We start from the raw sequence: 24,291 nt of genomic DNA, 5'->3' as shown, positions 1-24,291 counted from the left end.
ATGCATTTTCTATGTTTTTGTTACGTTGCTATAAAAGTTAAAAAAAATACTTCACCATAGACAATGTGATCTACACTTGCGTGCTGCAAGTTTTAATGTATAGACTAGGGTTACTTTAATATGTAATTCATGCCACTCAGGAGTACACATCCCTAGGTGTGGTTAGGCAGCATTTTAAAGACACAAACCCTGGGTCCACTCTTCTCAGGAAGCTAGAACAAGACAAGTATCATCTTGTTGAGTTGCCCTAAAGAATTTTTAACCTAGCATAACGCTGAAAGTGGTCTCCTTTGGTGAAATGAATATTGCTCAATCTATGCACCTAGGTTAGAACAGGTTAAGGCCATGCCCCATTTTAGTGAGAGGAATATGAGATGAGAAAATGGGACCTGACATCCTAACACTCTTTGAAGCGGTGTTCTCAGAGTAGGGGAGAGTGTTGTGCCCCACTATCAACCCAACATGGTCACATGAACCAACTACAATATTACCTGAATTCCTTTTAGAATATTTTAGTACCTGCCTACAGTGATCTTTTGATGCAAGGCCCTTGTCAAAGGCCATAACCGAATAACATAATCACCTGCGATAGTAAAGGGACATACCCATTTAACGTAAGATGCTGCAAACTTATACTGAATTTGGAATCTGAGATTGTATACTTGAATCAGGTTATGGCTATAGGAAGTGAACAAGTACCTGAGATTTGGGATCCCATTTCCCTCTCTATAAATGGAAGGCACTAGGTAATCTATAAACATCTTCAGTATTTAAAAACGATGCCAATAACAGACATTTAGAAATCTTTTTAAAATGTTTTACAAGGGCCTCCCTGGTGGCGCAGTGGTTAAGAGTCCGCCTGCCGATGCAGGGGATACGGGTTCGTGCCCCGGTCTGGGAGGATCCCATATGCCGCGGAGCGGCTGGGCCCGTGAGCCATGGCCGCTGGGCCTGCGCATCCGGAGCCTGTGCTCCGCAACGGGAGAGGCCACAACAGTGAGAGGCCCACATACCGCAAAAAAAAAAAAAAAAAAAAAAAAAAAAAAGTTTTACAAAATAGGTATATGGGAACCTGCCCCAATAATCTTTTATTTTTATTTAAAAATAAATATTCAGAATTCATAAATATCCTCAAATTGTGCCACCAAAATCCTAAGTGTAATGATTTTCTAAATTTATTTAATCTCTTTGCTAAGCTCACTGATATCGCACAATGAAGGATGAAAAATTAAGACTGTAAAAACTAATGAGGCCCTTTTTATATATTAAAATGAATTCATTTGTAAGCAGATTTTCAGGGGAAAGTCCTTTGCACTAATGGTAGTTCTAACTTCTATTTTGGAGGTATTGTAGGAAATAGCTTTAAGACATTCCAAACTGTAAAATGAAACCTAGTCACTACAAACAAATTATATCACTATAATAATTGTTCTGTCTAATGCCAGAAACCTAGGATTCTAGATCTTTTGCTATCACATAGTCCAAAACAGTGATCAAACTGTTAGTCTATGGATCTAGTCTCTATGGCTACTTCTATTTATTTCTCTGTTCTTCAATTGATAATGGTAGCTTGGTAGTATCATCTAAAAATGACATAAAAATTCCAAGTGTTATCATAATCATATCAGTAGTGAATCTAATACCACTCCCCACATCTCTATCTTCTCCTCTAGTCAAGAGATGCAGAGTGAGTCCTGGTATTGTAGCTTTAAATAATATACCCTGATTTACATCCATTCTCAACTATGAGTTTGATGGAGACATTTATTCTTCATCAGTTAATGAATATAATTTTCATAATTCTTTCTTTAACTTGTGTATAAGTTATTGCTAGTTATTAAAATATTAAGTGCAAATTATGGAACTAACTAATTGTGTTCAGTCCTCTGGATTAGAAGAATCTTTATTCAGTCATTTAAAATTCAAATAGTTTCCATGTCCCCATGGCTTGCATTTAGAAGTGGATGAAGGGTATAGGAAACATAAATTGGGCATTCATTCCTATTTCTCATTGACCTGCTCTTATCTCAATGTAATCTTGGAATTTCAAAAAGTGTTGAATTCTGCCAAGTGAAGGAAATCCTCAACACATGACACAGTAATTAGACAACAGCTAATAAACCACTGTTAAACTATGGCTTGTAAGGTAGAATCTTGGTTCTGATATTTGGGGAAGAAAGTGCTGGATATTTTAAGATGATAATTGGAGGAAAATCGTAAATCTGATGTTATTTTCATAATTAGATAGATTCAGTTTTATGAGAAAATGCAATATAAAAACATGATTAATGTTTATTCAACTACTACAGAAAACAAAGAATTAACTTAATGCAGCCAATCTTTGCACTTATGCTCTCCCCAAAAATAGGCAGTAGAAATATTGATATAATTTATGCTTCTCAAAACAACTTATAACTTCCTGACAAGGCCAACTAAAAATGTTTCCAATATCCTTCTCACTTTTGTAAATGATCTAATTGAAAAGAGAATTAGTGTAATTGTTACTGTCTGTAAATCTCTTTCTCTCATTCTCTCTCTTTTCTCTCCTTCCCACCCACCTTCCCTCCTCCAATTCCCAATCCTTTCACTTGAAGAAATATAAGAGCTCACTTCCACTATCAAATTCCATGCATCAATATTAAAGTACCTGAAACAAATATAATCTTCACATGCTGATGAAAAGATATTGAAGGCCCTAAAGATGCTGTAAATACAGGAAGTTTTCCACTGGATATTCCCTTCTTTCATTTGGTTTCCACTGACCACTTTTTTTTCCATTTTCTTCATGGTTTCTGCTTTTTCCACCATGTCCTTGGACATTTTGTTTGTTTGTTTTTGCTTCATACTCTCTTCTTGGATAAGCTCATCCACTTCTAGTTAAGGCAACTACTTGTGAAGTCCATGTTCTACTTCTGACTTTTCTCTCGATTATTAAACCCTACTTTTTTTTTTTTGGACCATACAACAATCTTTTATTATGTATGGGTTTTTAAAATTATTTCTGCAATCTCTCCATACACAGGCAAAAAAAAATATAAAAGTATTGTTTAGCATATTGAAACTTGAAAACTTGATCACTGAAGAGAGAAGGGAAAATTATCCCTACAACATGCTTAACCAGGAGGCCAATTCATCTGCCGACCTCCAAGAACATGGAGATGAACACGATAGACAGACTGTCCCCCATCTGAACCTTCATTCACCACCATTTTATAACCCTTCTTCAGGCCCAGATCAGCAGCACATTTCTTGCCAACAATCATTAAATGTCCAAGAAGACTTTCACCATTATCTTCTGCTGCAGAAATCTGGGATATATGTTTCTTGGGTATCACCAGAAAATGTGTTGGTGCTTGAGGGGAAATGTCATGGAAAGCGAGACATTGGTCATCCTCATAAATGATTTTGGCTGGAATTTCCTTGTGAATGATCTTCCCCAAAATTGTGTCACCACCAGGCCAGGAAGCCTGAGCCTCAGCCCAAACCCTACTTTCTAATTGGTCACCAGAAACTTGAGAATATCTTACCAACCTTTCAAGTACACCTAATCCCAAACCAATCTGTCCTCTCAAACCTTTCCTTAAGTCCCTCATTTAGACTTAACGTTCCTCAGAATGTGGCATTACCATATTCTGAACTGAAGTATAACATTTTGGAATCAAAGAAGTGTAACATACTTTGGGAGGACTGGAAGAACTCATCTAAGCAAATGGCTTTCAACTATATGTTTTTAATACTGTGTGCACATGTATGTGTTTGTGAACTTAAGTCAGAATCCTCTGTCCAAATTTAATTGTAGATAGAAGTTCTATATATAAAAGAGAGATATATTTTGTTCTATGTGAAATGGCAAGGGAAATAAAAAAGGGTAAAATTCTCATCTGGTTACTTCCCTTCCCCGCGCAGTTCAGTAGACCCTGAGAATAGTTTTTAAAAATCTCTAGTTGCCATTGGAACACCATTTAGAAATAAGTTACCCAGCTGATCCCTTTATTCTACAGATGGAAAGTTTTGGGGTCCAGCCAGACATAAGGTTGCAATGCTATTAAGTGGTAAATTTGGGCCTGGACCCAAGTCCAGGGCTCTGCACACACTAAGCTGCCTGATATCAATCAGGCACTCTCCCAATTGACTTGAGAGCATTGGTCACTAACTTAACTGCCCCTTAAGGAGGTTGTGAGTGTCCCTCAGCACCTCATCTGATTCCTATCAACCTCTTCAGCAAAATAAATAGTGTCCCCCCCAACCTGACCACCACACACACACTCTAATGGGCAGACTCTTTTTTTTCCTTATATTCCTTTTCTTCCACTCTATTTCCTCAAACTCTTTCTTAAAAGTATCCTAAAGCTGTGGTGGAGAGAAAAGGAACTAAGATGTAAAGAGGTTACCTGACTTCTCAGATGTAGTTTATGAGCGAGTCTCATGCTTCTTCTACCAGCTAAGCTTTCTGTATCTTTCCCTCTCTCACGTGACACACCCATAAAGTAATACATATCTCCACTGCCTTAATTTACTTCCTAATAAAAATGTTCTGCCTCCTCTCTCACATTATCACTAACTGACTCACTGAACACCTCCTCACAATGCAAAGGTATTCTACAATGTTGGGAAAACAGAGGAAAAGTTTTCTTTGCCCAACTGATTGATTGCGAAACTTCTGTAATGTCTTCTGAAACTCTCTTCTATTTCTCCACCATCTTTCCTTTGTCTCTTTTGGGAACACTGCAGATTCACCCAATGAATAGGCCCTCCTAACACCAATCTGATTATGCTGCTACCTTGATAAAATTCTGTGGTTGTTCTTGACTGTGTGAAGGAGATCTAATTAATTCATTTCCTCCTAAGATCTAATGCCAAATAATCCCCATTCTTAATCCAGCTCAGATGCTGCCTGCTCTATGGAACTCTTGCTGAATAGATTCAATAATTTCATCCTGTATGCTTCTATATCACTCTGAGAGTTTACAAAGCAATTACTTGACTTCATCTGTTAATAAAAATTTTCAAGTGTATGGGATATAAAATCCATGAACTAGACCCTATACATTTTTATTTCTTCCTATAGTCCCTTTCCTATAGTGGTTGTTTAATAAATATTTTGGGGGGTTGAATGTGCACTACATTTCCTGAGTTAATCCCAGAATTGTGGAAGACAGCTCTACCTAATTTCTCTTTACCATATTGGAACACTTGGCATTATTCCTACTTGAATTGTCAGTTAACCTTGACTCTCAAATTTAAATTTTCAACCGCAATCTTCCTCCGCTAAGAACAGATTATTTAAGGCTGAGGGCTTGTGAAATAAAGGTCAGATATTCCAAATGGAAGGGAAAAAATACCAGTGACATAAGCTGTAAATACTGTGTTCATCCCTTGTGGTAGGTTTCCTATTTTTTTTTTTTTTTTGCGGTACACGGGCCTCTCACTGCTGTGGCCTCTCACGTCACGGAGCATAGGCTCCAGATGCGCAGGCCCAGCGGCCACGGACCATGGGCTCAGCCACTCTGCAGCAGGTGGGATCCTCCCGGACCGGGGCACAAACTCGCGTCCCCTGCATTGGCAGGCGGACTCTCAACACTGCGCCACCAGTGAAGCCCGGTTTCCTATTTTTATTAAGAAAACCTCAGACATTTTAGGAAGTCTCTGTAAACTGCTCTCATTTAATTTAACATACCTTTATTTTGTGTAATTTTAGCAATTTCTCTCCAAGGTCGTTTAGCATATTCTAATGGGGCATTTGGTAAGCCTTCTGGAGGTGTCTTTACTCTGAAAATATTCAAGCGTGGATTTTGGACTGTTTGAATGATTGATATCAATAGGGCACTAGACTTTAGCTCCAAACATTCTTCATCAATGCTACCTGAGGCTAAATGATAAAAACAATAATAATACAAACAATAATATCTGATGTGGACAACTGACATTTTCTCAAACTTAATTTAGTGTAAGTATAACCATTTTTAGAAATCTTTGCTACTTTTCTTTCATAATATATATTTTTTGGCTTTTCATTTGTTCTCTTTTTTAAAAAATTTTGAATTTTATTTTATTTATTTTTTTATACAGCAGGTTCTTATTAGTCATCAATGTTATACACATCAGTATATGCATGTCAATCCCAATCGCCCAATTCATCACCCCCCCACCCCCCCCACGGCTTCCCCGCTTGGAGTCCATACGTTTGTTCTCTACATCCGTGTCTCAATTTCTGCCCTGCAAACTGGTTCATCTGTACCATTTTTCTAGGTTCCACATATATGCGTTAATACACAATATTTGTTTTTCTCTTTCTGACTTACTTCACTCTGTATGACAGGCTATAGATCCATCCCCCTCTCAACCAATGACCCAATTTCGTTCCTTTTTATGGCTGAGTAATATTCCATTGTATATGTATACCACTTCTTCTTTATCCATTCGTCTGTCAATGGCTATTTAGGTTGCTTCCACGACCTGGCTGTTGTAAAGAGTGCTGCAATGAACATTGGGGTGCATGTGTCATTTTGAATTGTGGTTTTCTCTGGGTGTATGCCCAGTAGTGGGATTTCTAGATTATATGGTAATTCTATTTTTTTTATTTTTATTTTTATTTTATTTTTTTTCGTGGTCACGGGCTTCTCACTGTTGTGGCCTCTCCCATTGCAGAGCACAGGCTCCAGATGCACAGGCTCAGCAGCCATGGCTCATGGGCCCAGCCGCTCTGTGGCATGTGGGATCTTCCCAGACCGGGGCACAAACCCGTGTCCCCTGCATTGGTAGGCAAACTCTCAACCACTCTGCCACCAGGGAAGCCCTCGATTTTTATTTTGTAAGGAACCTCCATAATGTTCTCCATAGTGGCTGTATCAGTTTACATTCCCACCAACAGTGCAAGGGGGTTCCCTTTCCTCCACACTCTCTCCAGCATTTGTTGTTTGTAGATTATCTGATGAAACCCATTCTAACTGGTGTGAGGTGATACCTCATTGTAGTTTTGATTTACATTTCTCTAATAATGAGTGATGTTTGAGCAGCTTTTCATGTGCTTCTTGTCCATCTGTATGTCTTCTTTGGAGAAATGTCTATTTAGGTCTTCTGCCCAGTTTTGGATTCGGTTGTTTGTTTTTTTGATATTGAGCTGCATGAGCTGCTTGTAAATTTTGGAGATTAAATCTTTGTCAATTGCAAATATTTTCTCCCATCCTGAGGGTTGTCTTTTGGTCGTATTTATGGTTTCCTTTGCTGTGCAAAAGATTTTAAGTTTCATTAGGTCCCATTTGTTTATTTTTGTTTTTATTTCCATAACTCTAGGAGGTGGATCAAAAAAGATCTTGCTGTGATTTATGTCAAAGAGTGTTCTCCCTATGTTTTCCTCTAAGATTTTTATAGTGTCCAGTCTTACATTTAGGTCTCTAATCCATTTTGAGTTTATTTTTGTGTATGGTGTTAGGGACTGTTCTAATTTCATTCTTTTACATGTAGCTGTCCAGTTTTCCCAGCACCACTTGTTGAAGAGACTGTCTTTTCCCCATTGTATATCCTTGCCTCCTTTGTCATGGATTAGTTTACCATAGGAGTGTGGGTTTACCTGTGGGCTTTCTATCTTGTTGCATTGATCTAGGTTTCTGTTTTTGTGACAGTACCATATTGTGCTGATTACTGTAGCTTTGTAGTATAGTCTGAAGTCAGGGAGTCTGATTCCTCCAGCTCCGTTTTTTTCCCTCAAGACTGCTTTGGCTATTTGGGGTCTTTTGTGTCTCCATACAAATTTTAAGATTTTTGTTCTAGTTCTGTAAAAAAATGCCATTGGTAATTTGATAGGGATTGCACTGAATCTGTAGATTGCTTTGGGTAGTATAGTCATTTTCACAATATAGATTTCCAATCCAAGAACATGGTATATCTCTCGAACTATTTGTATCATCTTTAATTTCTTTCATCAATGTCTTATAGTTTTCTGCATACAGGTCTTTTGTCTCCCTAGGAAGGTTTATTCCTAGGTATTTTATTATTTTTGTTGCAATGGTAAATGGAGTGTTTTCTTAATTTCTCTTTCAGATTTTTCATCATTAGTGTATAGGAATGCAAGACATTTATGTGCATTAATTTTGTATCCTGCTACTATACCAAATTCATTGATTAGCTCTAGTGGTTTTCTGGTGGCATCTTTAGGATGCTCTATGTATAGTATCATGTCATCTGCAAACAGTGACAGTTTTACTTCTTCTTTTCCAATTTGTATTCCTTTTATTTCTTTTTCTTCTCTGATTGTCATGGCTAGGACTTCCAAAACTATGTTGAATAACAGCGGTGAGAGTGGATATCCTTGTCTTGTTTCTGATCTTAAAGGAAATGCTTTCCATTTTTCACCACTGAGAATGATGTTTTCTGTGGGTTTGTCATATATGGCCTTTATTATGTTGAGGTAGGTTCTCTCTGTGCCCACTTTCTGCAGAGTTTTTATCATAAATGGGTGTTGAATTTTGTCAAAAGCTTTTTCTGCATCTATTGAGATGATCATATTGTTTCTTTCTTCAATTTGTTAACATGGTGTATCACAATGATTGATTTCCATATATTTACGAATCCTTGCATTGCTGGGAAAAATCCCACTTGATCATGGTGTATGATCCTTTTAATATGCTGTTGGATTCTGTTTGCTAGTATTTTGTTCAGGATTTTTGCATCTATATTCATCAGTGATATTGGTCTGTAATTTTCTTTTTTTTGTAGTATCTTTGTCTGGTTTTCGTATCAGGGTGATGGTGGACTCATAAAATGAGTTTGGGATTGTTCCTTCCTCCGCAATTATTTGGGAAGAGTTTGAGAAGGATGGGTGTTAGCTCTTCTCTAAATGTTTGATAGAATTCACCTGTGAAGCTATCTGGTCCTGGACTTTTGTTTGTTGGAAGATTTTTAATCAGTTTCAATTTCATTACTTGTGATTGGTCTGTTCATGTTTTCTATTTCTTCCTGGTTCAGTCTTGGGAGGTTATACCTTTCTAAGAATTTGTCCATTTCTTCCAGGTTGTCCATTTTGTTGGCCTAGAGTTGCTGGTAGTAGTCTCTTAGGATGCGTTGTATTTCTGAGGTGTCTGTTGTAACTTCTCTTTTTTCATTTCTAATTTTATTGATTTGAGTCCTCTCCCTCTTTTTCTTGATGAGTCTTGCTAATGGTTTATCAATTTTGTTTATCTTCTCAAAGAACCAGCTTTTAGTTTTATTGATTTTTGCTACTGTTTTCTTTGTTTCTATTTCATTTATTTCTGCCCTGATAGTTATGATTTCTTTCTTCCTGCTAACTTTGGGTTTTGTTTGTTCTTGTTTCTCTAGTTCCTTTAGGTGTAAGGTTAGAGTGTTTATTTGAGATTTTTCTTGTTTCTTGAGGTAGGCTTGTATAGCTATAAACTTCCCTCTCAGAACTGCTTTTGCTGCATCCCAGAGGTCTTAGATTGTCATGTTTGCATTTTCATTTGTCTAGGTATTTTTTGATTTTCTCTTTGATTTCTTCAGTGATCTCTTGGTTATTTAGTAACATAGTGTTTAGCCTCCATGTGTTTGTGATTTTTACGTTTTTTCCCCTGTAATTCATTTCTAATCTCATAGCGTTGTATTCAGAAAAGATGCTTGATATGATTTCAATTTTCTTAAATTTACTGAGGCTTGATTTGTGAGCCAAGATGTGATCTATCCTGCAGAATGTTCCGTGTGCACTTGAGAAGAAAGTGTAATCTCCTGTTTTTGGATGGAATGTCCTATAAATATCAATGAAATCTATCTGGTCTATTGTGTCATTTAAAGCTTCTGTTTCCTTATTTATTTTCATTTTGGATTATCTGTCCATTGGTGTAAGTGAGGTGTTAAAGTCCCCCACTATTATTGTGCTACTGTTGCTTTCCTCTTTTACAGCTGTTAGCAGTTGCCTTATGTATTGAGGTGCTCCTATGTTGGGTGCATATATATTTATAATTGTTATGTCTTCTTCTTGGATCGATCCCTTGTTCATTATGTAGTGTCCTTCCTTGTCTCTTGTAACATTCTTCATTTTAAAGTCTATTTTATCTGATATGAGTATTGCTACTCCAGGTTTCTTTGATTTCCATTTGCATGGAATATCTTTTTCCATCCCCTCACTTTCAGCCTGTATGTGTCCCTAGGTCTGAAGTGGGTCTCTTGTAGACAGCATATATATGGGTCTTGTTTTTGTATCCATTCAGCAAGCCTGTGTCTTTTGGTTGGAGCATTTAATCCATTCACGTTTAAGGTAATAATCGATATGTATGTTCCTATGATCATTTTCTTATTTGTTTTGGGTTTGCTTTTGTAGGTCCTTTTCTTTTCTTGTGTTTCCCACTTAGAGAAGTTCCTTTAGCATTTGTTGTAGAGCTGGTTTGGTGGTGCTGAATTCTCTTCGCTTTTGCCTGTTTGTAAACTTTTTGATTTCTCCATGAAATCTGAATGAGATCCTTGCCGGGTAGAGTAATCTTGTTTGTAGGTTCTTCCCTTTCATCACTTTAAGTATATCATGCCACTCCCTTCTGGCTTGTAGAGTTTCTGCTGAGAAATCAGCGGTTAACCATATGGGAGTTCCCTTGTATGTTATCTGTCATTTTCCCCTTGCTTCTTTCAATAATTTTTCTTTGTCTTTAATTTTTGCCAGTTTGATTACTATGTGTCTCGGCGTGTTTCTCCTTGGGTTTATCCTGTATGGGACTCGCTGTGCTTCCTGGATTTGGGTGGCTATTTCCTTTCCCATGTTAGGGAAGTTTCCGACTATAATCTCTGCAAATATTTTCTCTTGTCCTTTCTCTCTTCTCCTTCTGGCACTCCTATAATGCGAATGTTGTTGCATTTAATGTTGTCCCAGAGGTCTTGTAGGCTGCCTTCATTTCTTTTCATTCTTTTTTCTTTATTCTGTTCTGCAGCAGTGAATTCCACCATTCTGTCTTCCAGGTCACCTATCCTTTCTTCTGCCTCAGTTATTCTGCTATTGATTCCTTCTAGTGTAGTTTTCATTTCAGTTATTGTATTGTTCATCTGTTTGTTTCTTCTTTAATTCTTCTAGGTCTTTGTTAAACATTTTTTGCATCTTCTTGATCTTTGCCTCCATTCTTTTTCCGAGGTCCTGGATCATCTTCACTATCATTATTCTGAATTCTTTTTCTGAAAGGTTGCCTATCTGTACTTCATTTAGTTTTTTTTTTTTCTGGGGTTTTATCTTGTTCCTTCATCTGGTACATAGCCCTCTGCCTTTTCATCTTGTCTATATTTCTGTGAATGTGGTTTTTGTTCCACAGGCTGCAGGACTGTAGTTCTTCTTGCTTCTGCTGTCTGCCCTCCTTCTTTCATTATTTTAAATATATAATCTGAATAAAAACTGTAAAAAAAATGGTTCTGAAGAACCTAGGGGCAGGACACGAGTAAAGACGCTGATGTAGAGAATGGACTTGAGGACATGGGGGATGGGAAGGGTAAGCTGGGATGAAGTGGGAGAGTGTCACAGACATATATACACTACCAAACGTAAAACAGATAGCTAGTGGGAAGCAGCCACATAGCACAGAGAGATCAGCTCTGTGCTTCGTGACCACCTAGAAGGTTGGGATAGGAAAGGTGGGAGGGAGATGTAAGAGGGAGGAGTTATGGGGATATATGTATATGTATAGCTGATTCACTTTGTTATAAAGCAGAAACTAACACACCACTGTAAAGCAATTATACTCCAATAAAGATGTTAAAAAAAAAAACAACTGTATTACTCATTCAAACAGTTTCCAGACAAGACCCCTAACCACTCCCAAGACTTCCAGATTGTTGTGTTTACACGTCTCCTATGTAGAAAGCCTGCATCAGCCACAGAACAATGTAAGACTAAAATAAATGAGTGGAAGAAACAATTCCAAATTATTGAATAAATTTTTATAAAACACATTTAATATAAGGAGTAAAACCTATTTTCTAATAGGCAATGTCAAGCATAAAATATTCTTCTTGGTAAATTCTATATACCTAAATATGAATTTTATAACTACGCCTGCCATGTAGGCTGACATTAATATCATCCTTTACTGAAAAAGCACAAACAAATGGAATTAGGTATCTCTACAAGTATGCTGTAAGCCCAATATTTCCTGAGGAATGTTCTGTGTACATGGTCAATAAAAACAATATTATGCAGTTCATTTTTTCTCTGGTAAGTTCATTAAACACAATAGCAATTTAAGGGTCTAAGAGCCACAGTAAAGATATGAGCTAGCCACGTTTAGTTCCAGTTCCAATGCTATATAGGTGAAGAGGCATTTTCAATGCCTATGAAAAGAAAGTGGGAATGGCTGTAGAAGAGATAATTCAAAGTTTTTTTAGGGGGATAGTTTCCCTACTGACATGCTGATTAAAACACTATTTTTTTGGCCCTTATCAGGGACAGTTATAATACCCCTTCCAATAAACACAAGAGTCAACTGAGAGAGAGGAATTTTTCAACACCTAAAGAGTAAATTCAATCTGTATGAAATTAGTCCTGCCTAAGGCCAGTGTGAAAGGCAGCCATCCATTCAGAAATGAGGAAACTGTCTCCATATCCAGGAAGACTCTAAAGTTTGGAGTAAATCTCACTATTTTAAAATTGTGTTTTTTTTCATTGTATCCTGAGCCATTCAAAATTTAAATATATGTATACAGAAACAGATAAAAAAATAGGTGAAAGAGTTCACAAACAGAATAGAGACAGTAGCAGAAAATCTTATATGCTAGGAATGAGACAAGCAATTTCAAAGTAATCTCAGGAATCCTTGCAGCAAAATTCTAGAACTTGGGCACCCTAGCAGAGAGCAATATGTTTAACAAGGAGCCCAGTAAAATATAGTTGACCCTTAAACCACATGGGTTTGAACTGTGTGGATTTTCAATAAACACTATACTATACTATAGCACTACATGATCACGGGCTGGTTGAATATGAGGATGTGGAACCTCAAATATGGAGGGCCTGACTATAATATACTCGGATTTTTCACAGCTCAGGTGTCAGTGCCCCTAACCCCCACATTGTTCAAGGGTCAACTGTATACACATAAATGAGGAATAAGGAATAACTGAGATTTTTGCCTCAATCATTAGAAAATATATTGATGTTTGTACAAACAAATAAGTTATATGTGGATTTAACTTAATTTCCTAGTAAGTTCACAGAGTTCAGCTTTGTTATGATTTTATTTCTTAATTAACAGGGTTTCAGAAGTCTAGGTTAGAGGTTAGCACACTATGGCCTATGGGCAAAATATGGTCCACCACTTGTTTTTGTAAATAAAGCTTCACTGGAACAAAGTGGTACCCATTCATTTTATTGTCTGTGGCAGCTTTCTTACTATATTAACAGAGCAGAACAGTTGCAACAGAAACCATATAGCCTGAAAAACTAAAATATTTATTATCAGACTCTTTGACTACATGGAAGTTTTCTCTGATCAAATCACTGTCAGGTCTTACATGTGTTAGTCTTACTTATGACTTCCTCTTACGTAAAACAACCCATCACACACTATAGTCATTCTATAAAACTTCAGTTCTGATTAGCAAAATTTCAGGAGTTTCTACTCCTCCTTAACTTGAAAAGGGCAAAGAAGCAAATCCAATTAAGAAGACAATCATGTGTCTTTTGCTCTCATGCTCATCAACTATTCTTATTAGTTGTGTACCATAGTCCTCTATTATCAAGAACTTTTATTTCACAGGTGTGAATACTTGTACAGACAATTAACTATCATAATTATAGTAACTAGCCAGGTAGTCAGCAGCAAAAATAAAATTTCCAACGAATTTTCTCAATTTGTTACCTTCTCTGTTTACCTATGCTTATGTTGCTGCCTCCGGTTTAATCCTCTAAATCTTGCTCCATTTTCTGCTATATAAAATGTCCCTGTACTCAAACAGGGGAGAAAAAAAAATCATCAAATTTGTATTGAGTCTTCTGCTATATGTGCCTACCAGATGTCTCACCACGGAATTCCACAGATCACCAGGCTCACTGTTTATATTTTCTAGGCATGATGCAGATGCTTCAGAGTTTACTATAAACCTACGAGTTTTCAGGTCATGCAAAGGAATACATGCAAGCTGAAGAGCACCGAAGGACTTCATGCATAACAATACTGGAGTAAGCAATGGGATATTTTTCAGCAACCCTCTGAAAATTAAAAATCTACTGTAACAATTCTACTTATGTAAACAAATAAGAAACAAGAAACAATATTTTAAGGGTTGATTTTAACTGTTGCCAAAATTTTAGACTAAAATTTACACGCATTTTCCAGCAAATATGTGAAAGATTTTCATTTTACAAGATTAACTGCAACAATTAATATTTCAGTATATTTAATTTTTTAATTGAGAACTTTACAATTACTACAATGCAAGTTACCTGCAGTCTAGCCACATAAAATATAGCTTCATTAAGGATAATAATAAAATTGCAATAAACCAATAAAACTTGTTTGTATTAGTATCAGTTAATATTAATTCTACAGTAAAAAGCAAGAATCACATAATATTTCTGGGACTTTCTTCATCCTGTATATTTTTCCAAATGTTTTCTCCCTTCACTGTCACTGTCATAATGCTCCTTCTAGCAAGATTTAACTTAAATATTGTTTTTCTGTGGAATTTTCCTGTGCCCACATTGACAAAAACCTTCACGATTCCTACAGAAGTCTGATAAAACTTTAAGTACAGCATCCATTCCACTATATATTGTGTCTTATTTTTAAATCATCTGACAACTAAGTAACTTGACAACTTAGATTGTAAACTCCCTATGGGCAAGGCCCACTGTCTGTCACCATGAGACATACAGCCAGATACAGAGCAGTAACACAGTAAAAGACCTGCAAGGGACATGATTTTAACTTGATAGAACAACAAATACTCACAATAAAACAGTTTGCATGTTTGCAGAACCAGGAGGAAAATAAATATTTCTAATGTTGAGTTAATGTGAAAAGAAGACATAATCTATTATCACATATATCATAGTTTTTATTATTCAGTCAGATGCATGAGGAAAACTTCAAAATGCATGTAGCCTCTCTCTTCAAAGTTTTTTTTTTAAATCAAATCACTGCCTTTAAAAAATATGAATAATTCTGTAAACTAGGATTTACCTTCCTGAGATATTTTATATTTCAATTTTAAAGTCCTCAAAAACATATCTAGAGATGCAGTTCTGTCATTTAAAGAAACAGTTTTCAAACTCTTAGGCAGAAGTGCCTTATGGTACCTCATTCTCATCTTAATAAGTTTCATATATGTCTCTTAAAACACAGTAACAACTAAGATTCAATGTAAGATTTTTTATGAAAAACAAAAGGTTCAGATTTTTTTAAAGTTTAAGATGTCATCCTAAAATTGCTTACATTTAACATAATCACAATGCTTAACACATAAAAAAACCACTGACCACTTGGTCAATTCTAAATTCCCTAAAATAGTAATAACTAGCAAAACCCAAAATCTAAAAGGGCCCCATACATTTACTTATGTCTTAACAGTAGTTTCCTTCTTTTTGACTTTGCTGAATTTGTGGGAATTTCCTCTGAATCCTATATGGTTCATAGAATTAATACAGTTTAAGATTTTCCTCCATGCTATAGCTTGCTCAGACTATCCCCAGTAATATCTCTATATTTCAGATTAAAGCACTGCTTTAAGTGTAGTCTTCTACTCTGTGGGGATAAAAATAATTTTTATTGATACCAACTAAATCACACAATCTCTGATCTACAGATCTTTATACTGCACTTTGGTATTCAACTCTACTGTAAGCAAAATGAAACATCAAATCCAGTTTCAGCATGAAAATAGAATATGTAATCACATTAGTGACTTATCCTTTGGGTTAAACACCATCTTCTGTAGACCTCTCTATCAAAATACAATCCCGTGAACAGGCCAGTCCCGCAAGCATGTCACCTGTGCAGCCATGCTTAGAAGGGTCCCACACTTGGTTTAATGCTCTGATATTGCCATCATGGAATCCTTATCAAGTTCTGAACAAGGGACACATTTTTAAAAATTTCACTGGATGCCACAAATTATGGAGCCAGCCTTGCCCCTGAGAGTGATAACATATTAAATAATAGTATAAATTGGTCTATGAATGATTTTCTTAAAGTCTGCAGGGAATTACAAGATCAAGAAGAGAGACACCAAATGTCTACCTTGCAGAGGTAATAATAGGAGGAGGAAAGAAACCTAAAAGGAAAGCTACATGCAAAAATTAGCTCATTTTTTTGATTTAATTATAATTTATTGAGTATCTTCTAAGTGCCATGTATTGTTCCAGATGCTGATATTACAACAATGGACAATACAGAGAAAGCCCCAGCCTTCATGGAGCTTCCACTCTAGGGAGGAGACAGACCACAACTAGGTCTGTCTGTGGTGGGTAGGGAACAGAAAAGGGGAGTATTTTGGATTTAATATATCTCCTTCATCTCGAGTACTGTCACCTTTGGTAACCAGACAAGTAATAATGGTTAAAAAACCTTAATTATTACAACTAAACTTTTATTAATAAGAGGCATTTCTTGAGGATTTTCTGCTTTTCTGATCATCTTTTGGAATTTTCCTTTTAAGATTTTTGGAAATTTCATGAATCAATGCTGGTCATTTACAATACAGTTTCAAATAGGTAACTAACTAGTGTATATAAAAATGAATGTTAGGACTCATTTTGTGAATAATTATATAATGCTCCTTTCTCCTCTCCATTCTCTGCTCTCTCTTTTGTCTAAGTTTACTAGTATATGAACTGCACTCCCATCAGACAAGTCTGGTTAGATAGGAGCACTGATTCTTTACATGTAAGTTTTTGTCATTGGTTTCAAAAAAGAAACAAGCAAACAAAACCAGGCAAACAACCAACCAAACAAAGCAATGGTCATAATTCAGTGTAGACCATCTGGAAAATTGTCTCTCATAAACAAAGAAAAATGATCATGGATTTTACAAAATTGTTCTTACTCTTATGGGAAATATCATATATGGGTGTCCCTAGGATGTTGATGCAGGCATTCAATGGATATCTGTTGACTGAATAAATACATAAATGAATGATGACTGACTGAGCATATCAACAGCTTTCCTTAGATATCCTCAAATGAGTCAATCTAGGGATAGCACTAATTTTGAACACAAGTTAGATAAAAAATAGTTATTGTGGTTTTGTTTGTTTGTTACCTAGAAAAGGACATATTTCCAAACACAAGTACCTTTCATCACCCTAGAATGGAATAACCTTTAGAAATAATGCAGAATGGTGAAAAGTAAGCACATTTGGTCAGCCTGAGGTATGGACTATATCCCTTAAGGAGTAAAATCAATCCAGTGTGCATTGCAATTGTAATCATGAAAAGACACAAAATCTCAGGTCAATCTGTTAACATACAAGAGTCAAAATATTGCCTGACTGGAAAGGAGAAGCCAACCATTTAAATTCCCTCAAAGCTCTGTGATAACCTAGATGGGTGGGATGGGGGTGGGAGGGAAGTCCAAGAGGGAGGAGATATATGTATACATAGAGCTGATTCACTTAATTGTACAGCAGAAACTAACACAACATTGTAAAGCAAATATACTCCAATTAAAAAAAAAAACAGTATGTCTGCTATCTACATTTGTGCTCTATGTTTTCAACACACATTATTCGCCCTAGGATAATATAAAAATCCTAAATTAAAATTCAGTCTAGTAACAAGCTGGCAAAACAAATAAAGCAACGTTGGAGTTCTCCAGATGCATACTGATTGCAGTTCATAGAATCACAGGGCTTTAAAACATCCTAAGAATTAAGCTAATATGTCCTCCCATACCAAAATTACCCTGTAATTTTCCTTATCCATAGACATTCATTTAATTGAGAGAAAACTGATAGCATATTTTTGGTTTTAACCTTAATAGAAGAAATTTCAATCCAATCTATTTTTATATTTAGCCATTCTCATTGTGAAGAGATTCTATCATAAGGTTCTTGAAAGAGTCACATCTAATTACCATTTTAACATGTTTATCATTGGTTTTGTTGGTGGAAAATACATTTCTATATTCCTTATATTTGAATACTCAAATTATCTCTTGGTATTTTCTTCTATGGACTAAATAGCTTCTGCTTGCTTCACATTTCTGAAAATTGTCCTAATTCTTTAGCCATTTGGTGTTTAACATTATTAATTAACATAATTTTAGGCTTTACGGAGAGTTCCTAGTTAATAACTTAAAAACTGGTACCATTTAACCCAGAAGCCTATACCTATCATAGACAACACTATTAACTTTATTTGCACTATTTCTGTAAAACCTCATGTAAATCTAAATCAAATCTAAGTCTAAATCAAAACCTAATGTAAATCTAATCAAAATCAAAGTCTCTTAATATGATATTTATTGGGCATTTGGAATGTTAGGATTTTGGTTTCAGGAAGCTTTTTGAAAATTAGAATGTTCTTAGCTTGGCTGAAGACTATTTTGTTTTACGTAAAAAAAAGAAAATTATTCTCAATGTGAACATCTTTTGAATCATAAATATGCTTCTTACCTGTGCTGCTGGATATATTAACATCAATACTGATATCAGATATTCCTCCTCCCTTCAGAGATGCTACACATGTGTATGTCCCAAAATCCGTGAATTTTAAATCAATGATGTCCAAGTTTGTCGTTCCCGGGGAGACATCCGGATCAGTCTGCGTAATAACCATCCGTTCAGAACTTCTTAATGGACGACCATTTTTAAACCAACTAAATGTTAACTCCTCAGAAGGAACAGCTTCTACTTGGCAAGATATTTTCACCTCACGCCCAATCTGGATGTTGTCATCTTTGTGATAAGGATCTGGTGTGATCCAAAATCGTCCTTTTTTTAATGCTAAAACATAAAAATTTCGTAAGTTATTAGTGTTACTTTCATAATGTTAGGGATGCATTCACTCTAGGTAGTCATCTCTGGGCTGAAATAAAGTAAAACAAAATAAAGAAAAATGTACATATGTTTCTTCAGTTTCCAAGTAGTGTGCATATTAATAAACCTCATTTAGGTAATTTAGAAATAATCTAAAGATCTAAGTCACTTAGACACTCTAAAACTGATTTTTATAACTTGGATAATATTTTCCAATAATATAAAAAATGCTTTAAATCTATATAGGATACTTAAACATTGTTGCCATTGAATTTTGAACAAATGATGAAACATGTTTATATAAAGTCATTAGGTATTAGAGATTAAAATAATTATATGGATCATTAAGCCCAATTCCTTACCCATGTCATACTTTAAATATGGCACAATTTCCCAAATAACTCAAATATTGCACAAATTTCATATTAAAGAAAATTCTTCTAAGGTTGTACCTACATGCTGACCAAAACTAGTTTGGTAAAAATTCAGTCAGTTCATATTCATGAGGTATTTTCAATAGAAGTGAAATAACCTGAATTGAAAGAAATACTTTTTTCAAAAAATTTGCTATGATGGCTCTATTCCACCATTCATAGATGTCTCCAGCAGAAACTGTTTGCTGGCTATTTCATGCAGATGGCCAAAAGAACCTCTTGGCAGATGGCTTGGAAAACATGCTGTGTTTGTATCCTAACAGCAGTGCTTTCTGAGTCTAAGGTCAGTGCTGTTCTCACAACCTGTGTCAGTAATGATAACTACCAGAAACTGCCGGGGGAGCATCTATTGGCTTCTTAAGGGCTCCAGTTCTGAACTCTGAATGATACCATGTACTCAATTTAGAATAGAGTTTGTTCCTTTTTACGGCAGTTATACTCATATACACATCTTTCTCTTTTCCAACATCCTACTCATGCCCCTCTCCTTTAACATCACCATCCCTATATGATGAAATGTAGCATATGCAGTGAAACATAATTATCAGAATAAAATATTGTTCATTCGCTTTTACAATTAAACCTAAATATATGATGACACTGGCAAAAGTGACGTGAATTTAGAAGACCTGCAGTTATTGGAGGCCTTCTAACTGCATTCTGGGTAAATTTTCCTCAATTTAACTTGATTTTCCTCAGTCCAATAAAGGCCAGGAAATACCATGGAAATCTGTAGAACTATTTAAGAATGCACTAGAGATTAATACATTTTTAAATCTTAAAAAAATCATTTTAATTTTCTTTACTTTTCAGCCTGAAATATTTTCATCTGCTTTCTTGTTTGCATCTTAATAAGAAGAGAGAAATGAGTATCTAAAGCAACGTTTATATCATTCTTTTTATTCAAGAAATAGTTATAGGGCTCCTGTTCAGGACTAGGCACTAGGCAAGGACCTTATAACATGAGATGAACAAAACAGACATAAACTTGACCCTCATGTGTGGCAAATTGTGTACTCATAACTTATAGTCCAGTTTATCTACCCAATGCATATGATACCTATGTCTAAAAAAAGATATGAAATGCTTTATAAGTTTGAAGAAATCTGAATCTCAGAGGAGAATCCTCCAAAATATTGTTTAGAAAATGCACAAAGCTTCAGTCTTAATGAAAATACCAAAAGACAAATACTTAAATCACATTCTTATATTGTTGTTTGTCACATCTTCCAAATGCAACTTCTGAAACGTATTTATTCCCAACCATAACTTTATCAGTACATGACTTCAGGATGAAATCAGGAGAAATTATGGCATTCTATTATGTACAGTCATATATTTATATTTTAATAGGGTGCTGAAATATATGACTTTATATCTAGAAAAGGAAATGTGCTGAAAATGTCCATATCTGGCTACTATATTTAGTATAATATACTGTGCACATATAATTCAAATGCAATTAAATTTCTGTAGCACAAAGCAAATTATAAGATCATAGAATGTCCTTTAATTTTTTTAACAGACCTAAAAAAACAGTATGTCAAGGAGCATTTACTTTTGTTAGCATTCATAACATTTAAATGAAAGTTTCCTTTCATTTGGTAAGAATTTTCCTTATCCTGTTTCTATAGAGAAATAATAAAGCTAAAAAAAAGTTAAACAGACGATTCATACTTTTCAAAGATAAAAATTATATATATATATGTGTAATAGTTTCATATGGGGGTACATTTAGGATAAATTCCACTCCTAAGTTATATGTTGGTTGTCATATACAAATATGACAAAAAACTCTGATGTTTCCGTGATTAAAATTTATTGACTAGGCAGCTATTGTTTTCTAGCTTTGTTCTCTGTACAGTGACATAGTAAAGTGATACTGATGTTGAGAGAACTGCAAATTCATCAGACAAATTAGATTTAAACTACTAAACAATTCAAAAGCCACTGATAAAAAAACAAGAGATCAATATCTATGTTACATATCATGGACTGTTTTATTCATGAGAAATAACTTTTAAAGTCCAAAGTAAAAATATTTTAAATATTATAAATCTAATAATCAATTCAGAAATAAAATTAAATATGATATGTAACTATATTTTTTATAGAAAGCAATATAAGCAAGTGGGCTTTGAAGAACGAACTCATTGCCACAAATATTTGTTGATCTCAGTATCAGACAATTCTATGATTTGGCCAAAGTCAATCATATTAGTCTTTCAAATGACATATTCTGAAAAGGAAAAGAGGGACAAGTCAGTCTGGCAAGTGAGCTAAATGTAGGGAATATCAGACTAAGTAGCATGGATCAATTGACTGGAAAGCCATCTCTTTGAGTTTGTTTTATGTTACTCCATAACAAAATATCTGGTTTTGCATAATGAACAGAAATGTTCTAAGGAAAAAAAAAAGTGTGTGTGTGTCTGTGTCTGTGTGTGTGTGTGTGTGTAGCCATCTGACAATTTACTTAATTTTCTAATTTATTTTGGCTGCTCAGTAAACTAAGAGATAGCTCTGCTAACTAGGCACAGGTGCATTAAGAACTTGAAACCTAATTCTAGTTTTTCATTTCTATGTGGTCCGATATGGGCAATCTAATTTTTATGGGTCAAGTGCATCATTTATAAAAATAGGAGGTGACAGTATTACGCTCCCTCTGAGACCCATTGTGAGAAATAGCTTATTAACAATAGAGTAGAGGTTGGAAAATATGAAGTGTTTAATATAGTTAATCAACGGGGAAGCAGGTTTCTTCATTTATAATTAAACACTATTTTCAGTGAACAATTTATAGTAGTTCATGCAATGTTAAAGTCATTTCCTGCTACCAGTTAAGATTTCAAATACTTAAAATCAATCTGTGATTAGTACCAGAGTATAACAGGGGTCCAACAGGCATAACAAGACTCTATAGAACTAAAGAAATTCTATGGAAAAAGAGAGGAGAAATCCCTTTCCCCAAATGCAATTTCTTAGCCTGAATATAGAAAATCCCGTAACACCAGCCTGAGATAACATTAGGTTTAGCTTAATGTATCATAAATTGTGATGGATGAACCTCAAAAGGTACTTGTTTAGTCTGGAAATGCATGTAAAGAACTGGCATCAAGCTGAGCCTCTGTTCTGGATAATCAGCTTAGAAACACTGCAGTATAACCCATAGCCTCCTTTCATAATATTGTGAGAACTGAATGCAACTGGCTCACATTCACTTTTGAGAGGTTACTTGCCAGGACATTCTAATTGCACTCACTAAGTCCCTCTACTTTGAGATTTACAAAGGTGTTCTGAGAATAGAATGAAACTAGTGTATAAATGTAAGGCCACTGCAAAGATCTGGGTAGAGCTTGCTGTGGACCTTTCCCTAGAGATAAAAGTGGATTTTTGCCTATGAATGACTAAAGTTCTAAGGCACACTTCAATTATTTAAAATTAGATTACTTCTTGAGTTTATCCTTGAGCTAAAGACCACGGGCTTTGGAGAAGTCTAGGCCCATGGCTTCCAGGAATACAATATGCAGATAAAAACAAAGAGGAGGCTGTGAGATTGTATCTTTCCTATAGCTATAGATTTAAAATGATAAAATGCACTGATTGTTTGTCAGATGTTCCATGAATTATACAACACATAATAGTCTGTATTAAAATAAAATTTGTAGATGGAACAAAAATAACATTAAATTAAATGACATTTTTTAAATGTTTTAAATTTTAATGACAAAGCATCTCTTTGGAGAAAAGAAATATCAGGTGTCAGCTTCTGAAACTCTGCTAAGAATTTGTTTCAGAAGGATGATGAGACACAGACTGACCACTGACCACCATTCCAAGTAGATAAATTAGTTAAAAATCTCCAAATATATCACTTCTTACAATCTCAGTAGGATTCTGGTCAACATGAAACACTGGCAAAATGTTGTTAAGAAGAATGAATCTAGAAATAATTAATAGTGTAATCAGACAAATAAAAATTGATTTTCTATTCATGTATTCTCTGTTAAAGACAACAAAAATACCTGAATGAAAAAAGTATTTGGTAGTCGTACTGGATGCCAACTGAATAAAGAGCTGGAAATATATTACATCAGCAAAGCAACTTGGGATAGTAAATGATAGTATAGAGATATAATCTGTCCTATTATAAATTAGATGTCTATCTTTCTCCTCAAGGGGACTGTGAACACCTGGAGAGTGGGCCCATGCCTTACTCTCTTTTTTGTCCCTAATCCTGAACCCGGTTCCTTGTTATAGTTGGTATTCAATGGTTTTCTTTAAAATCAAGTAAACTTGACAAAGCATTAACTTTACAAATTCTAATTGTTTCCATTCAGTCTGATATGTCTATGTTAACTCTGTTTCTGTTTGGTAGTCTTATGTTCTGAGATGCATGGGGGGAAACAGGATAGAGAAAAAAGAAAAAAAATGATGTCTTCAAGGATTTAAGATTTTTGTTTTGGGAGCAAAATATATTTGATGAACTAACAGTATTAACATAGGGATATATGTGAGGAAGGGAATTCTGTACAGAAAAACTCAGGAGACATCATTCCATCATACCTACTGACTAGCTAGCTTTGTGTCCCAGTTATATAATGTGCCAGGCACATCAGCTATCAAACAAGATATCAGTTACTCATCCCTGCTTTGTAAAGGAGACTGAATTTCATGCAAAAGGGCTTGTTCACATGCTTTAGAGCTCAGCTGATAATTATTTCTAAGGAAATATGCAAGAAGGAAGAAAACTGACATCTAAACATAGTTATATTATCTAAAATAGCATTTGCCAAAACCTGTTTCAGAAAAATGTTAATAGGAATCATGTTAAAAGAAAGCAGAACGAACACAGTTTGAGGATTGACTATGTAAGTAAAAGTTCGTTTTTCTGCAGAACTTTTCAGAGCTTTGAACATGCTAATA

At 35.2% G+C, this 24,291-nt stretch overlaps 2 protein-coding genes across 5 annotated transcripts in view; both read right to left on the bottom strand.

Annotated features, from left to right (window-relative positions):
* MDGA2 (MAM domain containing glycosylphosphatidylinositol anchor 2) overlaps positions 1–24,291 on the bottom strand; it is an 842,328-nt gene that overhangs the window by 211,621 nt on the left and 606,416 nt on the right. For all 4 annotated transcript variants that reach the window (XR_009531733.1, XM_060096268.1, XM_060096270.1 and 1 more), the window contains exon 7: positions 18,572–18,901. Coding sequence is in view for 3 of the 4 variants with exons in the window: in XM_060096268.1 (XP_059952251.1) it covers positions 18,572–18,901 (330 nt within the window). In the remaining variant the exon portion in view is untranslated. The remainder of the gene's footprint in view (positions 1–18,571; positions 18,902–24,291) is intronic.
* Positions 3,114–3,593, bottom strand: LOC132489206 (adenosine 5'-monophosphoramidase HINT1-like). The gene has a single exon (XM_060098130.1). It carries the CDS (start codon positions 3,591–3,593, stop codon positions 3,114–3,116), a length of 480 nt encoding a protein of 159 aa, XP_059954113.1.

The sequence above is a fragment of the Mesoplodon densirostris genome, chromosome 4 (assembly GCF_025265405.1).
Source record: "Mesoplodon densirostris isolate mMesDen1 chromosome 4, mMesDen1 primary haplotype, whole genome shotgun sequence".
Lineage (NCBI taxonomy): Eukaryota > Metazoa > Chordata > Mammalia > Artiodactyla > Ziphiidae > Mesoplodon > Mesoplodon densirostris.
Note: the sequence above shows the minus strand (reverse complement) of the source record. Positions and strands in the feature narration are given on the sequence as shown.

Bases quoted from the DNA above. Each gene is read 5' to 3' on its own strand.
- LOC132489206 (XM_060098130.1), bottom strand. From the start codon at position 3,593: ATGAGGGACTTAAGGAAAGGTTTGAGAGGACAGATTGGTTTGGGATTA.